This window comes from Somniosus microcephalus, chromosome 1 (genome assembly GCF_052327205.1).
Source record: "Somniosus microcephalus isolate GS21.2 chromosome 1, FLI_Smic_1.0, whole genome shotgun sequence".
NCBI classification, from domain to species: Eukaryota; Metazoa; Chordata; class Chondrichthyes; order Squaliformes; family Somniosidae; genus Somniosus; species Somniosus microcephalus.
The window spans coordinates 21237796-21257293 of NC_140987.1; the positions used below are offsets into that span (position 1 = coordinate 21237796).

The 19498-nt window shown below is 48.7% G+C and overlaps 1 protein-coding gene across 1 annotated transcript in view; it reads right to left on the bottom strand.

Annotated features, from left to right (window-relative positions):
• slc75a1 (solute carrier family 75 member 1) overlaps positions 1-19498 on the bottom strand; it is a 53957-nt gene that overhangs the window by 11571 nt on the left and 22888 nt on the right. Inside the window, exons 3-9 of the mRNA XM_085974539.1 lie at positions 16958-17054; positions 14900-15003; positions 12405-12563; positions 11578-11766; positions 6175-6283; positions 2361-2472; positions 345-453 (exon numbers count right to left, since the gene is read on the bottom strand). Coding sequence (XP_085830665.1) covers positions 345-453; positions 2361-2472; positions 6175-6283; positions 11578-11766; positions 12405-12563; positions 14900-15003; positions 16958-17054 — 879 coding nt within the window. The remainder of the gene's footprint in view (positions 1-344; positions 454-2360; positions 2473-6174; positions 6284-11577; positions 11767-12404; positions 12564-14899; positions 15004-16957; positions 17055-19498) is intronic.

Here is a 19498-nt window from a genome sequence, read left to right on the forward strand (position 1 = left end):
ACTACCCCCTCCTCTCTCCCGCCCCAATCTCTAAACACTTTTCGTTGACCTTTTTTTTGGAGCTTCGTGAAGCAACGAACATAGAATCAGAGAACGATACAGCACAGGCGGAGGCCATTCAGTCCACCGTGCCTGTGCCGGCTCTCTGAAAGAGCTCTCCGATTAGTCCCACTCCCTCCCCATCGCACTGCAAATGTTAACTTGCTTAAGTATATATCCAATTCCCTTTTGAAAGTTACTATTGAACGTATGATGATATTTATTTTACAGGCGAGTTTTTTGGTTCTGGATCACGAGGCCCTCGGTGGTGCAGCCAATCTTGCGGCAGGCTCTCCATCACTTACCCTCTTTACAGCTTTGATTTCATCTCCAGGTTTGATCCTTCGAGCATATCCACCCTGGACTAGTGCCATCGTAATCCCCACAAAGAAGAACATTTTCCCTTGTTGCATACTGGTAAAAAAAAAATATATATGTATATATTAAAGAGAGAACAAAGATGCAAGGGAATGAAAGAAATCACACCTGTGGACAGAATTTCCTTTTCCTTTTCACAGAATCACAGAACCCCACAGTGCAGATAGAGGCCATTTCAGCCATCGAGCCTGCACCGACACATATCCCACCCCGATCCCCGTAACCCCATGTATTTAATCCCCCTAACACTAATGGTCAATTTATCACAGCCAATCAACCTAACCCGCACATTTTTGGACTGTGGGAGGGAAACCGGAGCACCCAGAGGAAACCCACGCAAACACGGGGAGAATGTGCAAACTCCACACAGACAGTCACCCAAGGCCGGATTCGAACCGGGTCCCTGGCGCTGTGAGGCAACAGTGCTAACCACTATGCCACCATGCTGCCCTTAAATATTCATTCACAGGCACAATGGGCCAAATGGCCTCCTTCTGTGCTACATGATTCTGTGTGGGCGTCGCTGGCACAGCCGGCATTTATTGCCCATCCCCCCGTTGCCCTGAAAAGTTGGTGGTGGTTGTTTGATACTTTGAGGGGCTCACTGGGCCCCCTCAGAGGGCAGTTAAGAGTTAACCGCGTTGGTGTGAGACTGGAGTCACATATAGGCCCAGACCGGGTAAGGACGGCGGGGTTTCCTTCCACTAAAAGGACATTAATCCCGCCAGGGGCAGTTTGATCATTTCAATTCAGTTCTTAAAAAAAAATAAATCTGGAAACAAAAAGCTGGTTTCGGTAAAAGTGACCGCGAAGCTGTCAGGATTGTCGGAAAATCCCGACTGGTTCACTGGTGCCCCTTTCAGGGAAGGAAATCTGCGCGAATCGCGGGTCGGAGAATCGGGGGCTACGGTATTGTAGCTCCGTCTGCAACCTCCGACCCTGGCTTCCTGGACAGGAGCATCGGAATCGCAGAATTAGCCCTATAGCGTAATAATAACTTGTATTTATATAGCGCCTTTAACAGAGTAAAACGTCCCAAGGTGCTTCACAGGAGTATTTGAAGACAAAAAATTTGACACCGATCCACATAAGGATAAATTAGGGCAGGTGACCAAAAGCTTGGTCAAAGAGGTCAGTTTTAAGGAGCGTCTTAAAGGAGGATAGAGAGGTAGAGAGGCGGAGAGGTTTAGGGAGGGAATTCCAGAGCTTAGGGCCGAGGCAACAGAAGGCACGGTCACCAATGGTGGAGCGATTATAATCAGCGATGTCCAAGAGGGCAGAATTAGAGGAGCGCAGATATCTCGGGGGGGGGGGGGGGGGTTGTGGGGCTGAAGGAGATTACAGAGATAGGGAGGGGGGGGCGAGGCCACGGAGGGATTCGAAAACAAGGGTGAGAATTTTAAAATCGAGGCGTTGCTTAACCGGGAGCCAATGTAGGTCAGTGAGCACAGGGGAGATGGTGCGAACGGGACTTGGTGCGAGTTAGGACACAGGCAGCCAAGTTTTGGATGACCTCAATATTACAACAATAGCGTAGAAGAGGGACTTGCATTTTTATAGCACCTTTCACAGCCTCAGGACGACCCAAAGCGCTTTACAACCAATGAAGTCCTTTTATTTTTTAAGTGTGGCCACTGTTGTAATGTAGGAAAACGTGGCAACCGCTCTGGCCCTATACGTGGCTCCATCCCACATCAACATGGTTGACGCCGAACTGCCCTTTGAGGTGGCCTTTCAGTTGTATCAGACCACCACCTTCTCAAGGGCAACTCGGGATGGGCAATAAACGCCGGCCTTGCCAACGACGCCCACCTGCCGAGAATGAATTTTAAAAGTCACAATCCACGAACGTCCACTTTCTATTAATTAGACAATTTTTAAAGAAACGGTTAGGAGTTGCTTCGATGAACGGGAACTGGCTGAATAAAAGAGGCGCCTCATACCTGTTGAAATGGAAGCGTTGGTGAGTGAGGAAGCTGAGTGTGTACTCCAGGCCGGAGAACAGAAAGAGGTAGAGGAAGTACACCAGTCCCAGAACTTTAAGGGTCTGCATACCTGGATAATTATACAAAAAGAAATACTGTAAACACATTCTGTTCTTCGCCAGACATTACACAGATGTCTTCCCACACTTGTTAATCCATCTACAGTAGGGTGGAAGGAGGTTCATGTGGGGCACAAACCCCGAATGGCCCGTTTCTGTGCTGTAAATACTGTCTCATCGGCGTCCCTCTCAATATAACAGATCGGGGCAGAATTTGCGGTCGGTGCGACGGCGTACTCTCAGAGTATGCCGTCATACCGCCATTGAAATTGACCACTGGTTCGGGAAATCCCAACTTGCGATCTGTCAAGTTCCCACTTGGCAGATCATCCGCTGTGACTGTCAAAACCTTATTGCTGGCGCAGAGTTGAGCTAATTGCCCACCAACTGCCAGCAATTACGCAGGAAAAATTTTACGGCTGGTGCAAACAGGCGCAGGAGCCTGTTGTGGCACAGCGTAAGGGGAAGGGGGGGGGGGGGAGGGAGATATGCAGCAGCTTGAAATATACAGCAGTTATTTACATAATGATAAAAATGTAATTCAAAATTAATCTTCAAAGTAAATATCTACAGGCACCAAACTAAAAGCTCCTCTTTCTAATTATTACGTTGATCCCAACACAATTCACGGAGACAAATAGGCAAAGGGTGAAAACAAATGGCCAAAATCATCGACGTCCTTTTCATTTCAGGGCAAGATTACGAGGATGTTTTTAATTGGAAAAAGATGCCCCTTGTGCAGTAGCTGCGATGTATTTCACCAAACTGGTTCACCCACAACAGGGAAAAAAGGAAAAAACAAGTGTCTAGCATTTTCGGTTAACTGCTTGAAATGCCGGTGACACAGCTGACTATTCCCTGAGGCTTCCACGATTTGAACCGAGTTAACAAACAATTAATGAAATGCAATTTCCCCGCAGTGAAATTTTTGCACACAAGAAACCTGCACAAGCAGGATATTTACATCGCCTCCGCTAAAATTAAGCATTTAAAAAAAATCGTGAATGGGCATCGGAGACTCCCGTTTCCTGATTGGCGCACCGCCCTACGTGATCCCAGATAAGTTTCCGCACACAGTGCTCCCCTGCAGTCCCGCGCAGCCCAGGACTGGCTTATCCAATGGGAAATCTCTCGCATGCCGAAGCTTTGAATGGGCCGCGTAGCCCGTTAAAGGGACCGCGCACCCAAGACAGCCAATTAGAGGGAACATTGGTGTAGGACCCTGGTGGCTGAAGGCACGGCCACCAACGGAGGGGCGAAGGAGGAGGGGAGGGGAACACACGTGATGCCATTCAGAAGAGGAGAGTTCGGGGGGGTGGGGGTGGTTTCAAAGATGGGGGGGGGGGGCGGTGGGGGGGGGGGAGTGGTAAAGTCACGGGGGGGGGATTTAAAGAGGAGGATGCGGATTTCAATCTTGAAGCATTGGAATATAAGCAGCCAATGTAGGTCAGTGAGGAATGGGGTGATGGGTGAACAGGACTCAGTGCAGGATCGATGTCTCACGTACTTGACCCTGAGAGCACAGATGGACTTAGGGAAGCCGGACAGACACCAGCGGCTATATCACAGCTTTCCTATAGGCTAAAGCACACTGTGAACACGCTGCTTCAGCGAGGGATGGTTTCAAGAGCGGGAACTTTTTTCGACAGAACCTGCGGAGAGGCAAACGTCAGAAAAGCCCTCCCATCTCCTACTTGCCCCAATCCCCCTCTTCGCCCCAGTGTCACATTTTCCCATTTCCTACAGTCGCTCTGCGGACTCAAGGGGGGTAAATTTTAAACCTAACCCGCGCTGGTCGGCAAATCGACAGGATCGGGTGCAACGTTGACTTTGCACCCTTCCCCGATATTACTCTCCACTGAAGTCAATATTGAGCGAGGTGTAAAAACCGGCATTCCACCCGATCCCGTGGTTTCCCCCGAGTTAGATTAAAATTACCCCTAAAATTTCACATACTCGCCATTCCACTTCACTGAGATTGTAGTGACTACACTGCTGGGCTGCCTTCCCACGCGTATGTGACCGGCTCGAGAACAGCACTGGCGGAGGATGGAATGCCCGCTCCTTGTGAGAATGGTTAATGATGAAGGGAGGGACTTTAAGTGGAAAAAAATCAGTGAAGGTGGGGGGGGGGGGGGGGGAGAGAGGGGGCAACAATCAGTCTAATTTACGTGTGACATTGGATCACGGTTGTTCAATTAGCAAGAGTCATATAAAGAAGGACTTGCATTTAAAAATTCTCATCCTTGTTTTCAAATCCCTCCCCATCTCTGTAACCTCCTCCAGCCCCTCAACCCTCCGAGATCTCTGCGCTCCTCCAATTCTGGCCTCCTCTGCGCTCCTCCAATTCTGGCCTCTTGCGCATCCCCAATTTTAATTGCTCCACCATTGGCGGCCGTGCCTTCAGCTGCCTGGGCCCTAAGCTCTGGAATTCCCTCCCTAAACCTCTCCGCTTCTCTCTCCTCCTTTAAGACGCTCCTTAAAACCGACCTTTTTGACCAAGCTTTTGGTCACTTGTCCTAATATCTCCTGATGTGGCTCGGTGTCAAATGTTGTCTGATTACACTCCTGTGAAGCGCCCTGGGGCGTTTTACTATGTTAAAGGCGCTGTATAAATGCAAGATGTTGTTATATAGTGCCACATCCCATTTCTCATTGCAACATAGGAATTGCTAGATGAAAAAAGACCACAATCCATCTAGTTCTGTAGCCTAATTGATAGAGATTGATTGCTATGATTAGTCAACAACTCCATTATCGTTGTATTGAGCGACTAGCAGGATGGTAGAAGGCGAACTAGATAGACCTTGGTATTTTTTTTATTATCTAAGGGTGCCCTCATGCAAGAAACACAGAAAGTTAGCGTGCAGGTACAGCAAGCAATAAGGAAGGCAAGTGCCAAGTTGGCCTTTATTGCAAGCGGGTTGGAGTATAAGAGTAAGGAAGTCTTGCTACAATTGTACAGGGCCTTGGTGAGACCACACCTGGAGTACTGTGCACAGTTTTGGTCTCCTGATCTAAGGAAGGATACACTTGCCTTGGAGGCGGTGCAACGAAGGTTCACTAGATTGATTCCTGGGATGAGAGGGCTGTCCTATGATGAGAGATTGTGTAGAATGGGCCGATACTCTCTGGAGTTTAGAAGAATGAGAGGTGATCTCATTGAAACATATAAGATTCTGAGGGGGATTGACAGGGTAGATGCTGAGAGGTTGTTTCCCCTGGCTGGAGCGTCTAGAACTAGGGGCACAGTCTCAGGATAAGGGGTCGGTCATTTAAGACTGAGATGAGAAGGAATTTCTTCACTCAGAGGGTTGTGAATCTTTGGAATTCTCTGCCCCAAAGGGCTGTGAATGCTGAGTCTTTGAGTATATTCAAGGCTGAGATAGATTTTTGGACTCTAGGGGAATCGGGGGATATGGAGATCGGGCAGGAAAGTGGAGATGAGGTTGAAGATCAGCCATGATCTTATTGAATGGCGGAGCAGGCTCGAGGGGCCGAATGGCCTACTCCTGCTCTTACTTCTTATGTTCTTATGTTCTAACAATATTCCTATATTCCCAGGACAACCAGTGCCCGCGGGACTGTATCCCAGCAAGGGGCCAGCGTCTTACCGTCACCGACAGGTTACACTGAGTAGACTTAGTAAATCGGTAGGTGGTGGAATAAAAGGGGGAGGAGATTCCTAGGCGAGTCGCTGGATAGTCACGCACCTTCCGGAGAGGGGGAATCCACCCGTCGTCGGACAGCAGAGAATCGAAACAGCGCCACTGGACTGAGGAGGTCGACGGCATCGCGAAAGTTGGACGAGACTGAGGAGACCTGAGGCAGGAATCAGAGGAGAGTGATGGAGTGCAAGACACCCTATTCTTATCCCTCAACCAACATCGCTAAACACAGAAGATCTGGTCATTATCACCTCGCTGTTTGTGGGAGCTTGCTGTGCGCAAATTGGCTGCGCGTTTCCCACATTACAACAGTGACTACGCTTCAAAAAGTACCTCATTGGCTGTAGATGCCGTGAAGTCATGAAGGCTACTATATAAAGGCAAGTCTTTCTTTTCATTTCTTCTGGCTTACACTGTTGTATTAATCAGATATTTGGACAGTATGTGAACCCTGTTGAACACAAGATGCCCAAACTGCTTCCAAGAGAGACCAGCTCGGCTGTACCAGAGTGTAAGATACCCTAGTCGTGTATAGGATTAGTATTTTGTTTACTCTCAAATGATTATGGTTTTTGCTTTCTTTTCAACTTATAAATAGCTTGTAGACTTGTACTGTAGCTAGAAATAATTCCCGGTATGGATGACATTTAGCAAGGAAAATCTTTGTCAGCAAGGAGAGGTCTTTTGTTAGCAAGGAATGGTGAGTAAAGGGTCAAGATTCTCCCAGATAAGAGGGTTGCCTACAATGTTCCCTCTAATTTCTTTTTGGGGCCGGTCGGCCCCTTTAATGGGCTGCGCAGCCCATTCAAAATTCAGCGCACACGCGATGACATGAATCTTGTCATTCATGTGGAAATGACTTATGAAGTAATACAGGGCGGCCTGCTGGTGGCGCTGTCCAGGGAGAGTATAAATACTCGGGCATGGGCCCAGCTTGCTCAGGACATTTTTTAACAGGAACTAGTGAAGGACACAACTAGATCTCCATGTTGAAAACCAGTTGATTAAAGCCTTGTTTAATACTCAGACCAATGCCTAGTAGTTTTCTTACGTCACGCAGTTTTTCCCTTGAAGAGCCGGTGAGCCAGCTGTGCGGGACCTCCAGAGCGTGGCGCAGCCGCGAACTTAAAAGGAACATGGGTAGCCTATATCACAAACAATGAGCAACAGATCAGCTAGGAAACTGAAAAACAACTCCTATCGCCCCATTACGAATTATCAAAGTTACAAGGATGGGTGTGCGTGACTAGAGCCCTATAAAGATCTTAAGATATCCTTTACAATTTGTAGAGAGACAAGAACAAAAGAATCGACGATGGTTACCTTCTTTGCCCAGAGCGAAAGCAGGTAATATTGTTTATTTCTCTGTATGACTATTGCATTAGACATTGAGGCTGTCTAGACTCGGCCAAACTCGATAAAGATTATTTGCACCCAGAAAATGGTGTCGACCAAGAACCTAACTGGAGAAACAAATACTGATCTGATCCCGATGCCCTTCTGGACTTTATAGGGTTTGATTTCCACCGTGCGCTGGTGTTAAACTTCTGCCAGCAGCAGTTTGACAGTCAATAACATTGAGCTTAACAATTACATAAAACTAGCAGAGACAGGAATGTAACCCAGGAGTATCCAAACTACACCCCACAGGCCATTTCAAACCCTTAAATCCTGGTAATCCAGCCCATGAGTCCCAGGCAACACAGTCCAATTGGTGCTTCTACTTCTTACTGTCCTGTTTGAACATTGTGGGCCTGAAGGCTGTTTTAAATATTTGTTCATGGGATGTGCGGGCGTCGCTGGCAAGGCCGGCATTTATTGCCCATCCCGAGTTGCCCTCGAGAAGGTGGTGGTGAGCCGCCTTCTTGAACCGCTGCAGTCTGTGTGGTGAAGGTACTCCCACAGAGCGGTTAGGGAGGGAGTTCCAGGATTTTGACCCAGCGACGATGAAGGAACATAAGAACATAAGAAATAGGAGCAGGAGTAGGCCAATCGGCCCCTCGAGCCTGCTCCGCCATTCAATAAGATCATGGCTGATCTGATCCTAACCGCCAATCCACTATCACAGAACCATCTCCTGAATCTAACAGAATTAGACACACGAAATAGGAGCAGGATCAGGCTACACGGCCCCTGGGCCCGCTCCGCTACCCACAGGGCCATGACCGATCCGAACCTAGACTCGTGTCCAAATTCCTGCCCGCTCCCCGTAACCCTTAATTCCCTTTACTTCTAGGAAACTGTCTATTTCTGTTTTAAATTTATGTAATGATGTAGCTTCTACAGCTTTTTGGGGCAGCATATTCCATGGACCTACCACCCTCTGAGTGAAGTAGTTCCTCCTCATCTCAGTTTTGAAAGAGCAGCCCCTTATTCTAAGACTATGCCTCCTAGTTCTAGTTTCACCCATCATCGGGAACATCCTCCCCGCATCCACCCGATCCAACCCCTTCACAATCTTATATGTTTCAATAAGATCGCCTCTCATTCTTCTGAACTCCAATGAGTAGAGTCCCAATCTACTCAACCTCTCTTCATATGTCCATCCCCTCATCCCCGGGATTAACCGAGTGAACCTTCTTTGTACTGACTCGAGAGCAAGTATGTCCTTTCTTAAGTATGGACACCAAAACTGTACGCAGTATTCCAGGTGCGGTCTCACCAATACCTTGTACAACTGAAGCAATACCTCCCTATTTTTATATTCTATCCCCCTAGCAATGAAAGCCAACATTCCATTGGCTTTCTTAATCACTTGCTGCACCTGCATACTAACCTTTTGAGTTTCGTGCACCAGGACCCCCAGATCCCTTTGTACTTCAGTACTTTCCAGTTTCTTGCCATTAAGATAATAACTTGCTCTACGATTTTTCCTGCCAAAGTGCATAACCTCACACTTTCCAGTATTGTATTCCATCTGCCAAATCTCTGCCCACTTACTTAGCCTGTCTATGTCCCCTTGCAGGTTTTTTATGTCCTCCTCACTCACTACTTTCCCTCCCGTCTTAGTATCATCTGCAAACTTTGATATGTTACACTCGGTCCCCTCCTCCAAATCGTTAATATAGATTGTAAAGAGTTGGGGACCCAGCACTGACCCCTGCGGAACACCACTAGTTACTGAACGGCCGATATATGTCCACGTCGGGATGGTGTTGGGAAAGTTTGCCTCGTGGGAGGGTGAATTCTGAATCAGAATATATCCGTCTCGTCAGTATCAACTATACGCAAATTAACTTTACACGTGGGCCCCCCTAACAAAGCTCCACGATAACACACCCGGGGAAACTGGTGAAGACACAAAGTTTGGACATTCTTGGGTTAACCAGTTTGCTGAAGATTAGCACACACAGTAAATTGAACCCCGTACTTCTTCAAGGGGAGGTGGGGGTAGGATTGCCTCTGCTGGAGATTCCCTGCTTGGCAAACCTTTCAATGTTTTCAAACACTGCAGTGTGGTCACTGTGACACAGTTGAAACCGTGGTTCAGTGCAGAGGAGACAGCATGTAACTGTAACTCATCTGATAGAATTCTATATGTATTTGTTTGCATTGTACAGGAATGTTTGACCGGTTAATGAGAGATGACAACCAGCTATACTTTCCTTTGATATTTTCTAAAGCTGGATATTTTCTTTCTCTTCTCCCTCCACAGGAATCAGAAGACTTGCATTTCTATAGCGCCTTTCACCACCTCAGGACGTCCCAAAGTGCTTTACAGCCAATGAAGTACTTTTTTGAAGTGTAGTCACTGTTGTAATGTGGGAAACGCTGCAGCCAATATGCGCACAGCAAGCTCCCACAAACAGCAATGTGATAATGACCAGATAATCTGTTTTAGAAATGTTGGTTTAAGGAGAAATATTGGCCGGGACATGCTCTTCTTCGAAATAGTGCCCTGGGATCTTTCACGTCACGAGAGGGCAGATGGGGCCTCGGTTTAACGTCTCATCTGAAAGACGGCACCTCCGACAGTGCAGCACTCCCTCAGCACTGCACTGGGAGTGTCAGCCTAGCTTTTTGTGCTCAAGTCTCTGGAGTGGGACTTGAACCCACAACCTTCTGACTCAGAGGCGAGGGTGCTGCCCACTGAGCCACGGCTGACACAATGAAAACGAATCCTTGAGAGTCACACATGACCCAGTGAGACCCTCCACATTTCATCCTCACCCTGCGCCTATGACGCATACCCCCTCCCCCAATCCCCGCAAACCCCCCAATCCCCGCAACCCCCTCCCCCAATCCCCGCAACCCCCCCAACTCCCCTAATCCCCGCAACCCCCTCCTCCCAAATCCCCGCAACCCCTCCCCCCATCCCCGCAACCCCCTCCCCCCGCAAACCCCCCAATCCCCGCAACCCCCTCCCCCAATCCCCGCAACCCCCTCAATCCCCGCAACTCCCCTAATCCCCGCAACCCCTCCCCCCTAATCCCCGCAACCCCCTCCTCCCAAATCCCCGCAACCCCTCCCCCCATCCCCGCACCCCCTCCCCCCAAATCCCCTCCCCCTCCCCCCCAATTCCCGCAGCCCCTCCCCTCAATCCCCGCAGCCCCTTCCCCCCAATCCCCGCACCTCCTCCCCCCAATTCCCGCAGCCCCTCCCCCAATCCCCACACCCCCTCCCAATTCCTGCAGCCCCTCCCCAATCCCTGCACCCCCTCCCCCCAATCTCCGCACCCCCTCCCTCCAATCTCCGCACCCCTCCCCCCCAATCCCCGCACCCCTCCCCCCCAATCCCCACACCCTCCCCCCCCAATCCCCACACCCCCCCCCCCAATCCCCGCACCCCTCCCCCCCCAATCCCCGCACCCCCTCCCCCCCAATCCCCGCACCCCCTCCCCCCCAATCCCCGCACCCCCTCCCCCCAATCCCCGCACCCCCTCCCCCCAATCCCCGCACCCCCTCCCCCCCAATCCCCGCACCCCCTCCCCCCCAATCCCCGCACCCCCTCCCCCTAATCCACGCAACCCCTCCCCCCAATCCCCGCAGCCCCTTCCCCCCAATCCCCGCAGCCCCTTCCCCTCAATCCCCGCAGCCCCTTCCCCTCAATCCCCACACCTCCTCCCCCCAATTCCCGCAGCCCCTCCCCCCAATTCCTGCAGCCCCTCCCCAATCCCTGCACCCCTCCCCCCAATCCCAGCACCCCCTCCCCCAATCCCCACACCCCCTCCCCCAATCCCCGCACCCCCTCCCCCAATCCCCACACCCCCTCCCCCAATCCCCGCACCCCCTCCCTCCAATCTCCGCACCCCTCCCCCCCAATCCTCGCACCCCTCCCCCCAATCCCCGCACCCCCTCCCCCCAATCCCTGCACCCCCTCCCCCCCAATCCCTGCACCCCCTCCCCCCCAATCCCCGCACCCCTCCCCCTAATCCACGCACCCCCTCCCCCCCAATCTCCACGCTGCTACACAGAAGTCCACCGGAAGATGCGATCGCTCGTTTCTTACCCGTTTCTCTTTGGGGAGGGTCTCCGGGAGGAAGAAGAAGATGAAGAGCAGGTCTGACACCGCGAACATCATCGCCAGCTGTGCAGGCTGCAGGAAGAAAGCTTCGTCCTTCTCCGCACTCGATGCAAAGTAGGCCCCAATCATGGGCCCGACCGTGAAACCAAGAGAAAAAGCAATGCCAATCATCGCCTGTGGAAAGCGGACAAAAGGGAAGTAAAAAGGTAACCGCGATTAGAATTTTTGTTTTAAAGAAAGCATGTCCCAAAGCGCTTTACAGCCAATGAAGTACTTCTGAAGTGTAGACACTGCTGTAATGTGGGAAATGCAGCAACCAGTTTGCACACAGCAAGCTCCCACAAGCAAAAAAAAAAAAATCATGCCAACACATTAATTCAGGAGAAACTTCTTTACCCAGAGAGTGGTGAGATTGGGGAACTCGCTCCCACAGGGAGTGGTTGAGGCGAATAGTATAGATGCAATTAAGGGGAATCTAGATAACTACATGAGGGAAAAGGGAATAGAAGGATTTGCGGATAGGTTGGGAGGAGGCTGGTGTCGAGCATACAAACCCCGTCATGGACCAGTTGGGTCGAATGACCGGTTTCTGTGCTGTAAAATTCTATGTAATTAAACATTTGCACATTAATATTTGCCCAGTGTAATCTGCATGCAAGACTTCCAGACAATTCGGTGCGCGATGAGGCGCTGTGCAAGTACAGTGTTGTCACTATATGATGTGTCGCTATGGTAACCCATCTCCCCGCTCCCCCGGCCTACCACACAGACCACCAACGCCTGTTGAAACGCTGCTTCCTCGCAGCTCTTACCATTCCCTTGCTGCGGGCCCGCGGAGACGGCAGGTCCGCGATGATGGCGGTCGACAGACTGACGTTCCCTTTGCTGATCCCTCCTACAACTCGGGACAGAAGGAAGATCCCAAAGTTCCTGGAGAGAGCCCACAGTGCGTAAGAGACAATGAGACCGACCTGGGAAACAGGAAAGAAAGAAACGGTGAGAAATGTCCAAACTGTTCATGTCTACCGAGGTCCCCTTCGCCAGGTTCCCTACCCTGCGACCTCTGCCTCACCAGGGAGGGCAAGAGTGCACCTGGTAAAACCGTGAACTCCGAGTTAGAATGTTATCGTTTATTGCGAGGGGAATTGAATACAAAAGTAGGGAGGTTATGCTTCAGTTATACAGATGTAAGAAGTCACACAACACCAGGTTATAGTCCAACAGCTTTATTTGAAATCACAAGCTTTCGGAGCGCTGCTCCTTCGTCAGGTGAAGTGGAGAAATGCATAAAGACACAGCTTATATAGTCAGAGAATCATGTCAGATGTTTACAGGTAATGTGTATAATGTATATAAGCTGTGTCTTTATGCATTTCTCCACTTCACCTGACGAAGGAGCAGCGCTCTGAAAGCTTGTGATTTCAAATAAAGCTGTTGGACTATAACCTGGTGTTGTGTGACTTCTTACATTTGTCCACCCCAGTCCAACTCCGGCATCTCCACACCATCAGTTATACTGGGCATTGGTGAGACCACATCTGGAGTGCTGTGTACAGTATTGGTCTCCTTATTTAAGGAAGGATGTAAATGTGTTGGAAGCAGTTCAGAGAAGGTTTACTAGACTAATACCTGCAATGGGCGGCTTGTCTTATGAGGAAAGGTTGGACAGGCTAGGCTTGTATCAGCTGGAGTTTAGAAGAGTAAGAGGTGACTTGATTGAAACATATAAGATCCTGAGGGGTCTGGACAGGGTGGATGTGGAGAGGATGTTTCCTCTTGTGGGAGAATCTAGAACTAGGGGTCACTGTTTAAAAATAAGGGGTCGCCCATTTAAGACAGTAATGAGAAGAATTTTTTTCTCACAGAGGGTAATGAGTCTTTGGAACTCTCTTCCTCAGAGGGCGGTGGAAGCAGAGTCTTTGAATATTTTTAAGGCAAAGGTAGATAGATTCTGGATAAGCAAGGGGGTGAAAGGTTATCGGGGTAGGCGGGAATGTGGAGTAATCAGATCAGCCATGATCTTATTGAATGGCGGAGCAGGCTCGAGGGGGACGAGTGGCCTACTCCTGCTCCTAATTCGTGTGTTCGTATGTAAGTTCCCCTCCAGGTCCCACACCCGCACATCGCCCGTTCCTTCAACGTCACTGGGTCAAGACTCATTTGCAGGGTTATGGAGAAAAGGCTGGGGTGCGGCACTAAATTGGACAATTCTTTCAAAGAGCCGGCACAGGCGCGACGGGCCGAAGGGCCTCCTTCTGTGCTGTAAGATTCTATGATCCTGGAATTCTCTACCGGACACCATCGTGGTAGCACCATCAGCACAAGGACTGCAGCAGTTCCAAGGAGTTGTCCCACCACCACCTTCTCAGTGCAACTAGGGATGGGCAATAAATGCCGGCCTTGCCAGCGATGCCCTTATTCCGAGAATGAACATTAAGAAAAAGCTAGGGACGGTTTCACAGCAAGAGTCCCCGTCATCGAAATGGTTATCGTGAAGGCTAATGCAACCTCAGGAGGCCCCAAAGCGCTTTACAGAAACTGGAGGGTAGGGGACTTCCTCATGCATGTTTACTGTCTCCTAGATTATGGAAAGAGGTTTCTACTGTGAATAGATCAAAGTAATCGAGGCTGACACTCTGGTGCAGTGTTGAGGGAGCGCTGCACTGTCAGAGGTGCCATCTCTCGGATGAGATGTTAAACTGAAGTCCCGTCTGCTCTCTCAGGTGGACGTAAAAGATCCCGTGGCACTATTTCGAAGAGCAGGGGAGTTCTCCCCAGTGCCCTGGCCAATATTTATCCCTCAATCAACATCACTAAAAAAAAACAGATTATCTGATCATTATCACATTGCTGTGTGTGGGAGCTTGCTGTGAGCAAATTGGCTGCTGCGTTTCCTACATTACAACAGTGACTACACTTCATTAAAAAAAAAGTACTTCATTGGCTGTAAAGTGCTTTGAGACGTCCGGTGGTCGTGAAAGGTGCTATATAAATGCAAGTCTTTCTTTCTTTTACAAGTGTAAAAATAAGGAACACACTCTGGAGTGAGCCTTGGCCCAGTGGTAGCATCCCACCTGCGTGTGGCACCCCATTCCAAATAATCCCGATGAGTGGAGACCAGAGCTCCGGCCTCCAAACACTGGGTTGACCTCCAGCGGGATAGTCTCGTCCAATGGGAGCAGATTGTCCCACCCCACCTCCCCCGTGTCATCGTAGCCCAGGCGAGCAGGAGACCAGAGCTCTGGCCTCCGAACACTGGGTTGACCTCCAGCGGGGTACTTGTTTCCGATGGGACAAACAAACCTACCGTGGTCAGCATCATCAGCAGCCTCCGGCCGAAGTAGTCGGAGGCAGCGCCGGTCACGGGAGACACGAGGAACTGCAGCACTGAGAAGATGGATCCAATGAGCCCTGGATGGGTGCAGATGCAAGGAAAAGAATGGGCACATGTGAGTCAACCTGCTTCAGTGACAGGAGTCCTGTGTTCTCAGATCCTCATACGTCCATCAAGTTCTGGTGAACGCTAGTTCAATAGACTACGCTCTGCGGGACTGTAGCAACTGAGGATCCTAGTTTCAGATTGAATGCCTTTAGGGGCATCGTGGGCCAAAACTAGGCCATAAGCCGGTTACTGTCAATCCAAAAAGTTAGAAACATTAGGAACAGGAGGAGGCCATTCAGCCCCTTGAGCCTGTTCCCCGATTCAATTAGATCATGGCTGATCCTCAACTCCAGTTACCCACCTTAGCTCCGTATCCCTGGATGCCCTCCCCCAACAAAACATCTATCGACCTCAGTCTGGAGAGCTCCAATTATCCCCCAGCATCCACAGCCTTTTGGCGGAGAGAGTTCCAGATTTCCACTACCCTTTGTGTGAAATGCAGGGTGTTGTTGATGATGATGTCTTACAGAACTGATTTGGGAGAGGATTCTCGGACCGTTGACTAGTTTATTTGTGATGGTCTCTGCCTCAACGACTCCCTGTAGCACAGCATTCCATGTTTCAACAACTCTTCGCATAAGGAAATTTTTCCTAACCCCTCTCTGCAATCTCTTAGTGACCATTTTCACACCACTGTAACACCACACTATGTTACACGCTCACACACCACACTATGTTACACTATCATACATCACACTATGTTACACGCTCATACACTACACTATCATACACCACACTATGTTACACGCTCATACACTACACTATGTTACACTATCATACACCACACTATGTTACACTATCATACATCATACTATGTTACACACTCATACACCACACTATGTTACACGCTCATACACCACACTATGTTACACTATCATACATCACACTATGTTACACGCTCATACACCACACTATGTTACACGCTCATACACCACACTATGTTACACTATCATACATCACACTATGTTACACACTCATACACCACACTATGTTACACGCTCATACACCACACTATGTTACACGCTCATACACCACACTATGTTACACTATCGTACACCACACTATGTTACACCACACTATGTTACACGCTCATACACCACACTATGTTACACTATCATACACCACACTATGTTACACTATCATCCACTACACTGTGTTACACGCTCATACACCACACTATGTTACACGCTCATACACCACACTATGTTACACTATCGTACACCACACTATGTTACACGCTCATCCACCACACTATGTTACACACTCATACACCACACTATGTTACACGCTCATCCACCACACTATGTTACACCACACTATGTTACACTATCATACACCACACTATGTTACACGCTCATCCACCACACTATGTTACACCACACTATGTTACACTATCATACACCACACTATGTTACACGCTCATACACCACACTATGTTACACTATCATCCACTACACTGTTACACGCTCATACACCACACTATGTTACACGCTCATACACCACACTATGTTACACGCTCATACACCACACTATGTTACACGCTCATACACCACACTATGTTACACGCTCATACACCACACTATGTTACACGCTCATACACCACACTATGTTACACGCTCATACACCACACTATGTTACACGCTCATACACCACACTATGTTACACGCTCATACACCACACTATGTTACACACTCATACACCACACTGTTACACTATCATACACCACACTATGTTACACTATCATACACTACACTATCTTACAGCAGTATAAATAACACTGTCTTACAGCTGTATACACTCGATGAAGCATTACCAATGCACTATACTAAGTTACACTGCTGTGTCGTTAATGAACAGTAGATCCTACAATGGAATGCTATGATATACACGATAGCTGCCTTCGACCAAGTAAAATATTCTCACCCCCAAAGAGGACACTGTTATACTTTCTTACACTGGGAACCCCGATCGTATCAGCAAACCAGTCCACGGAGTGCTGCATCGATTGGTAAACACCATCCTGTTAATAAAAAGGCACAGAGAGGTTAAGTCAGAGTAGGGCAAGAAATAATCTATATATTGAAAATCTTACATCTGCGTTCCACTTTGTCTAAAAGATAAAATTACATGACATGTTTTTGACACTCTTTTCGGTCGACTTGTTCACTACGTCCACATTTGTAATGCAAACTGCCTATGTAAACTTGTCACGCTGTAGTTACACCTTCCCACCAGTGGTGGCGCTGTACATATCAGTCTTGCATCTCCAGTGTCTCAGCCTATACTGCAGAGAAACTCCAACCCACTCTGCTCTGCATCCCAAATGGCATACATTTTGCCGTTTAACTATAAATAGTAACAAATCTAAGTATTTGTATGTGCACAAATCTTTGAAGGTGACAGGACAAGTTGAGAAGACTGTGAAAAAAGCATATGGGATCCTTGGCTTTATTAATAGAGGCATAGAGTACAGAAGCAAGGAAGTTATGATGAACCTTTATAAAACACTGGTTAGGCCTCAGCTGGAGTATTGTGTTCAATTCTCGGCACCGCACTTTAGGAAGGATGTCAAGGCCTTGGAGAGGATACAGAGGAGATTGACCAGAATGGTACCAAGGATGAGAGACTTCAGTGATGTGGAGAGGCTGGAGAAGCCGAGGTTGCTCTCCTTAGAGCAGAGAAGGTTAAGAGGAGATCTGATAGTGTTTAAAATCATGAATGGTTTTTGATAGAGTAAATAAGGAGAAACTGTTTCCAGTGGCAGAAGGGTCTGTAACCAGAGGACACAGATTTAAGGTGATTGGCAAAAGAACCAGAGGCGAGATGAGGAAACATTTATTTTAACGCAGCGAGTTGTGATTTGGAATGCGCTGCCTGAAAGGGCGGTGGAAGCAGATTCAATAGTAACTTTTAAAAGGGAATTGAATAAATACTTGAAGGGAAAACAATTACAGGGCTACGGGGAAAGGGCAGGCGAGTAAGAGTAACTGGATAGCTCTACCAAAGAGCCGGCACAGGCACGATGGGCCGAATGGCCCCCTTCTGTCCTGTATTATTCTATGATTCTAAAAAAAAAAAAATATAAAAGGACACAATGCAAGGCTTTAAAATGGTGACTGAATTACGTCTGGGTGCTCTGGTCTGTTTAACCCCTGCCCTCTAACCTTGCTTCACTGGAAAAATGCACTTGGACTTGAATCACCATGTGCAACATCACAGGAGCTTGACTAGTAACACAAAACACCCGTGGTAACCATGGACTCAGAGTTTCCACAATGGCTCAATAAGTTCATCCACCGATAAAGAAAGGCTTGCATTTCTATAGCGCCTTTCACAACCTCAGGACGTCCCAAAGCGCTTTACAGCCAATGAGGTAGTTTTTGAAGTGGAGTCACTGTTGTAAGGAAAGGAAAGGCGGCAGACAATTTACGCACAGCAAGCTCCCACAAACAGCAACGTGACAATGACCCGATAATCTGCTTTTCCAGTGATGTTGGTTGAGAGATATTGGCCAGAACACCGGGGAGAACTCCCCTGCTCTTCCTTCTATAGGGATCAAGGGATATGGGGAGAAGGCCGGGACAGCGTACTGAGTTTGGATGATCAGCCATGATCGCATTGAATGGCGGAGCAGGCTCGAGGGGCCGAATGGCCTACTCCTGCTCCTATCTTCTATGTTTCTATGAAATAGTGGCCATGGGATCTTTTACGTCCACCCGAGGGGGCAGACGGGGCCTCGGTTTAACGTCGCATCCGAAAGACGGCACCTCCGACAGTGCGGCGCTCCCTCAGCACCGCACTGGGAGTGTCAGCCTAGATTTTTGTGCTCAAGTATAAAATAAGGCTATATTGGCTTTAGAGAGGGTAGAGTGTAGATTTACCTAAACTATACTGGGACTTAAAGGGTTAAATTATGAGGACCGTTTGCAGAAACTGTATTCCTTGGAGGTTAGAAGGTTGAGGGGTGATCCAATTGAGATGTTTAAAATGATTTGATTAGGGTAGAGAGAGAAACTATTTCCACTGGTGGGGGAATCAAGAACAAGGGGCCATAATCCTAAAATTAGAGCCAGGCCGTTCAGGAGGGAAATCAGGAAACCCTTTTTCACACAAAGGGTAGAAGAAATCTGGAATGCTCTCTCCCAAAAGACTGTGGATGTTTGGGGACAGTTGGAGCGTTCAAGACTGAGAGCGATAGATTTTTGTTAGGTAAGGGTATCAAGGGATATGGATCAAAGGCGGGCAAGTAGAGCTGCGCTACAGATCAGCCGTGGTCTAACTGAATGGGGGAGGAACAGCCTCGAGGGGCTGAATGGCCTCCTCCTGTTCCTATAAAATGAGCTTTCCTCAGCATCCAGCCTTGCCGTGTCTGTGCTGGGAGTGCTCGATGTTGACAGCGGGTGCCTGAAATGGAAAATGTTCCATTTCCCCAGCATCCCCACTTGATCAACACAACATTCACAA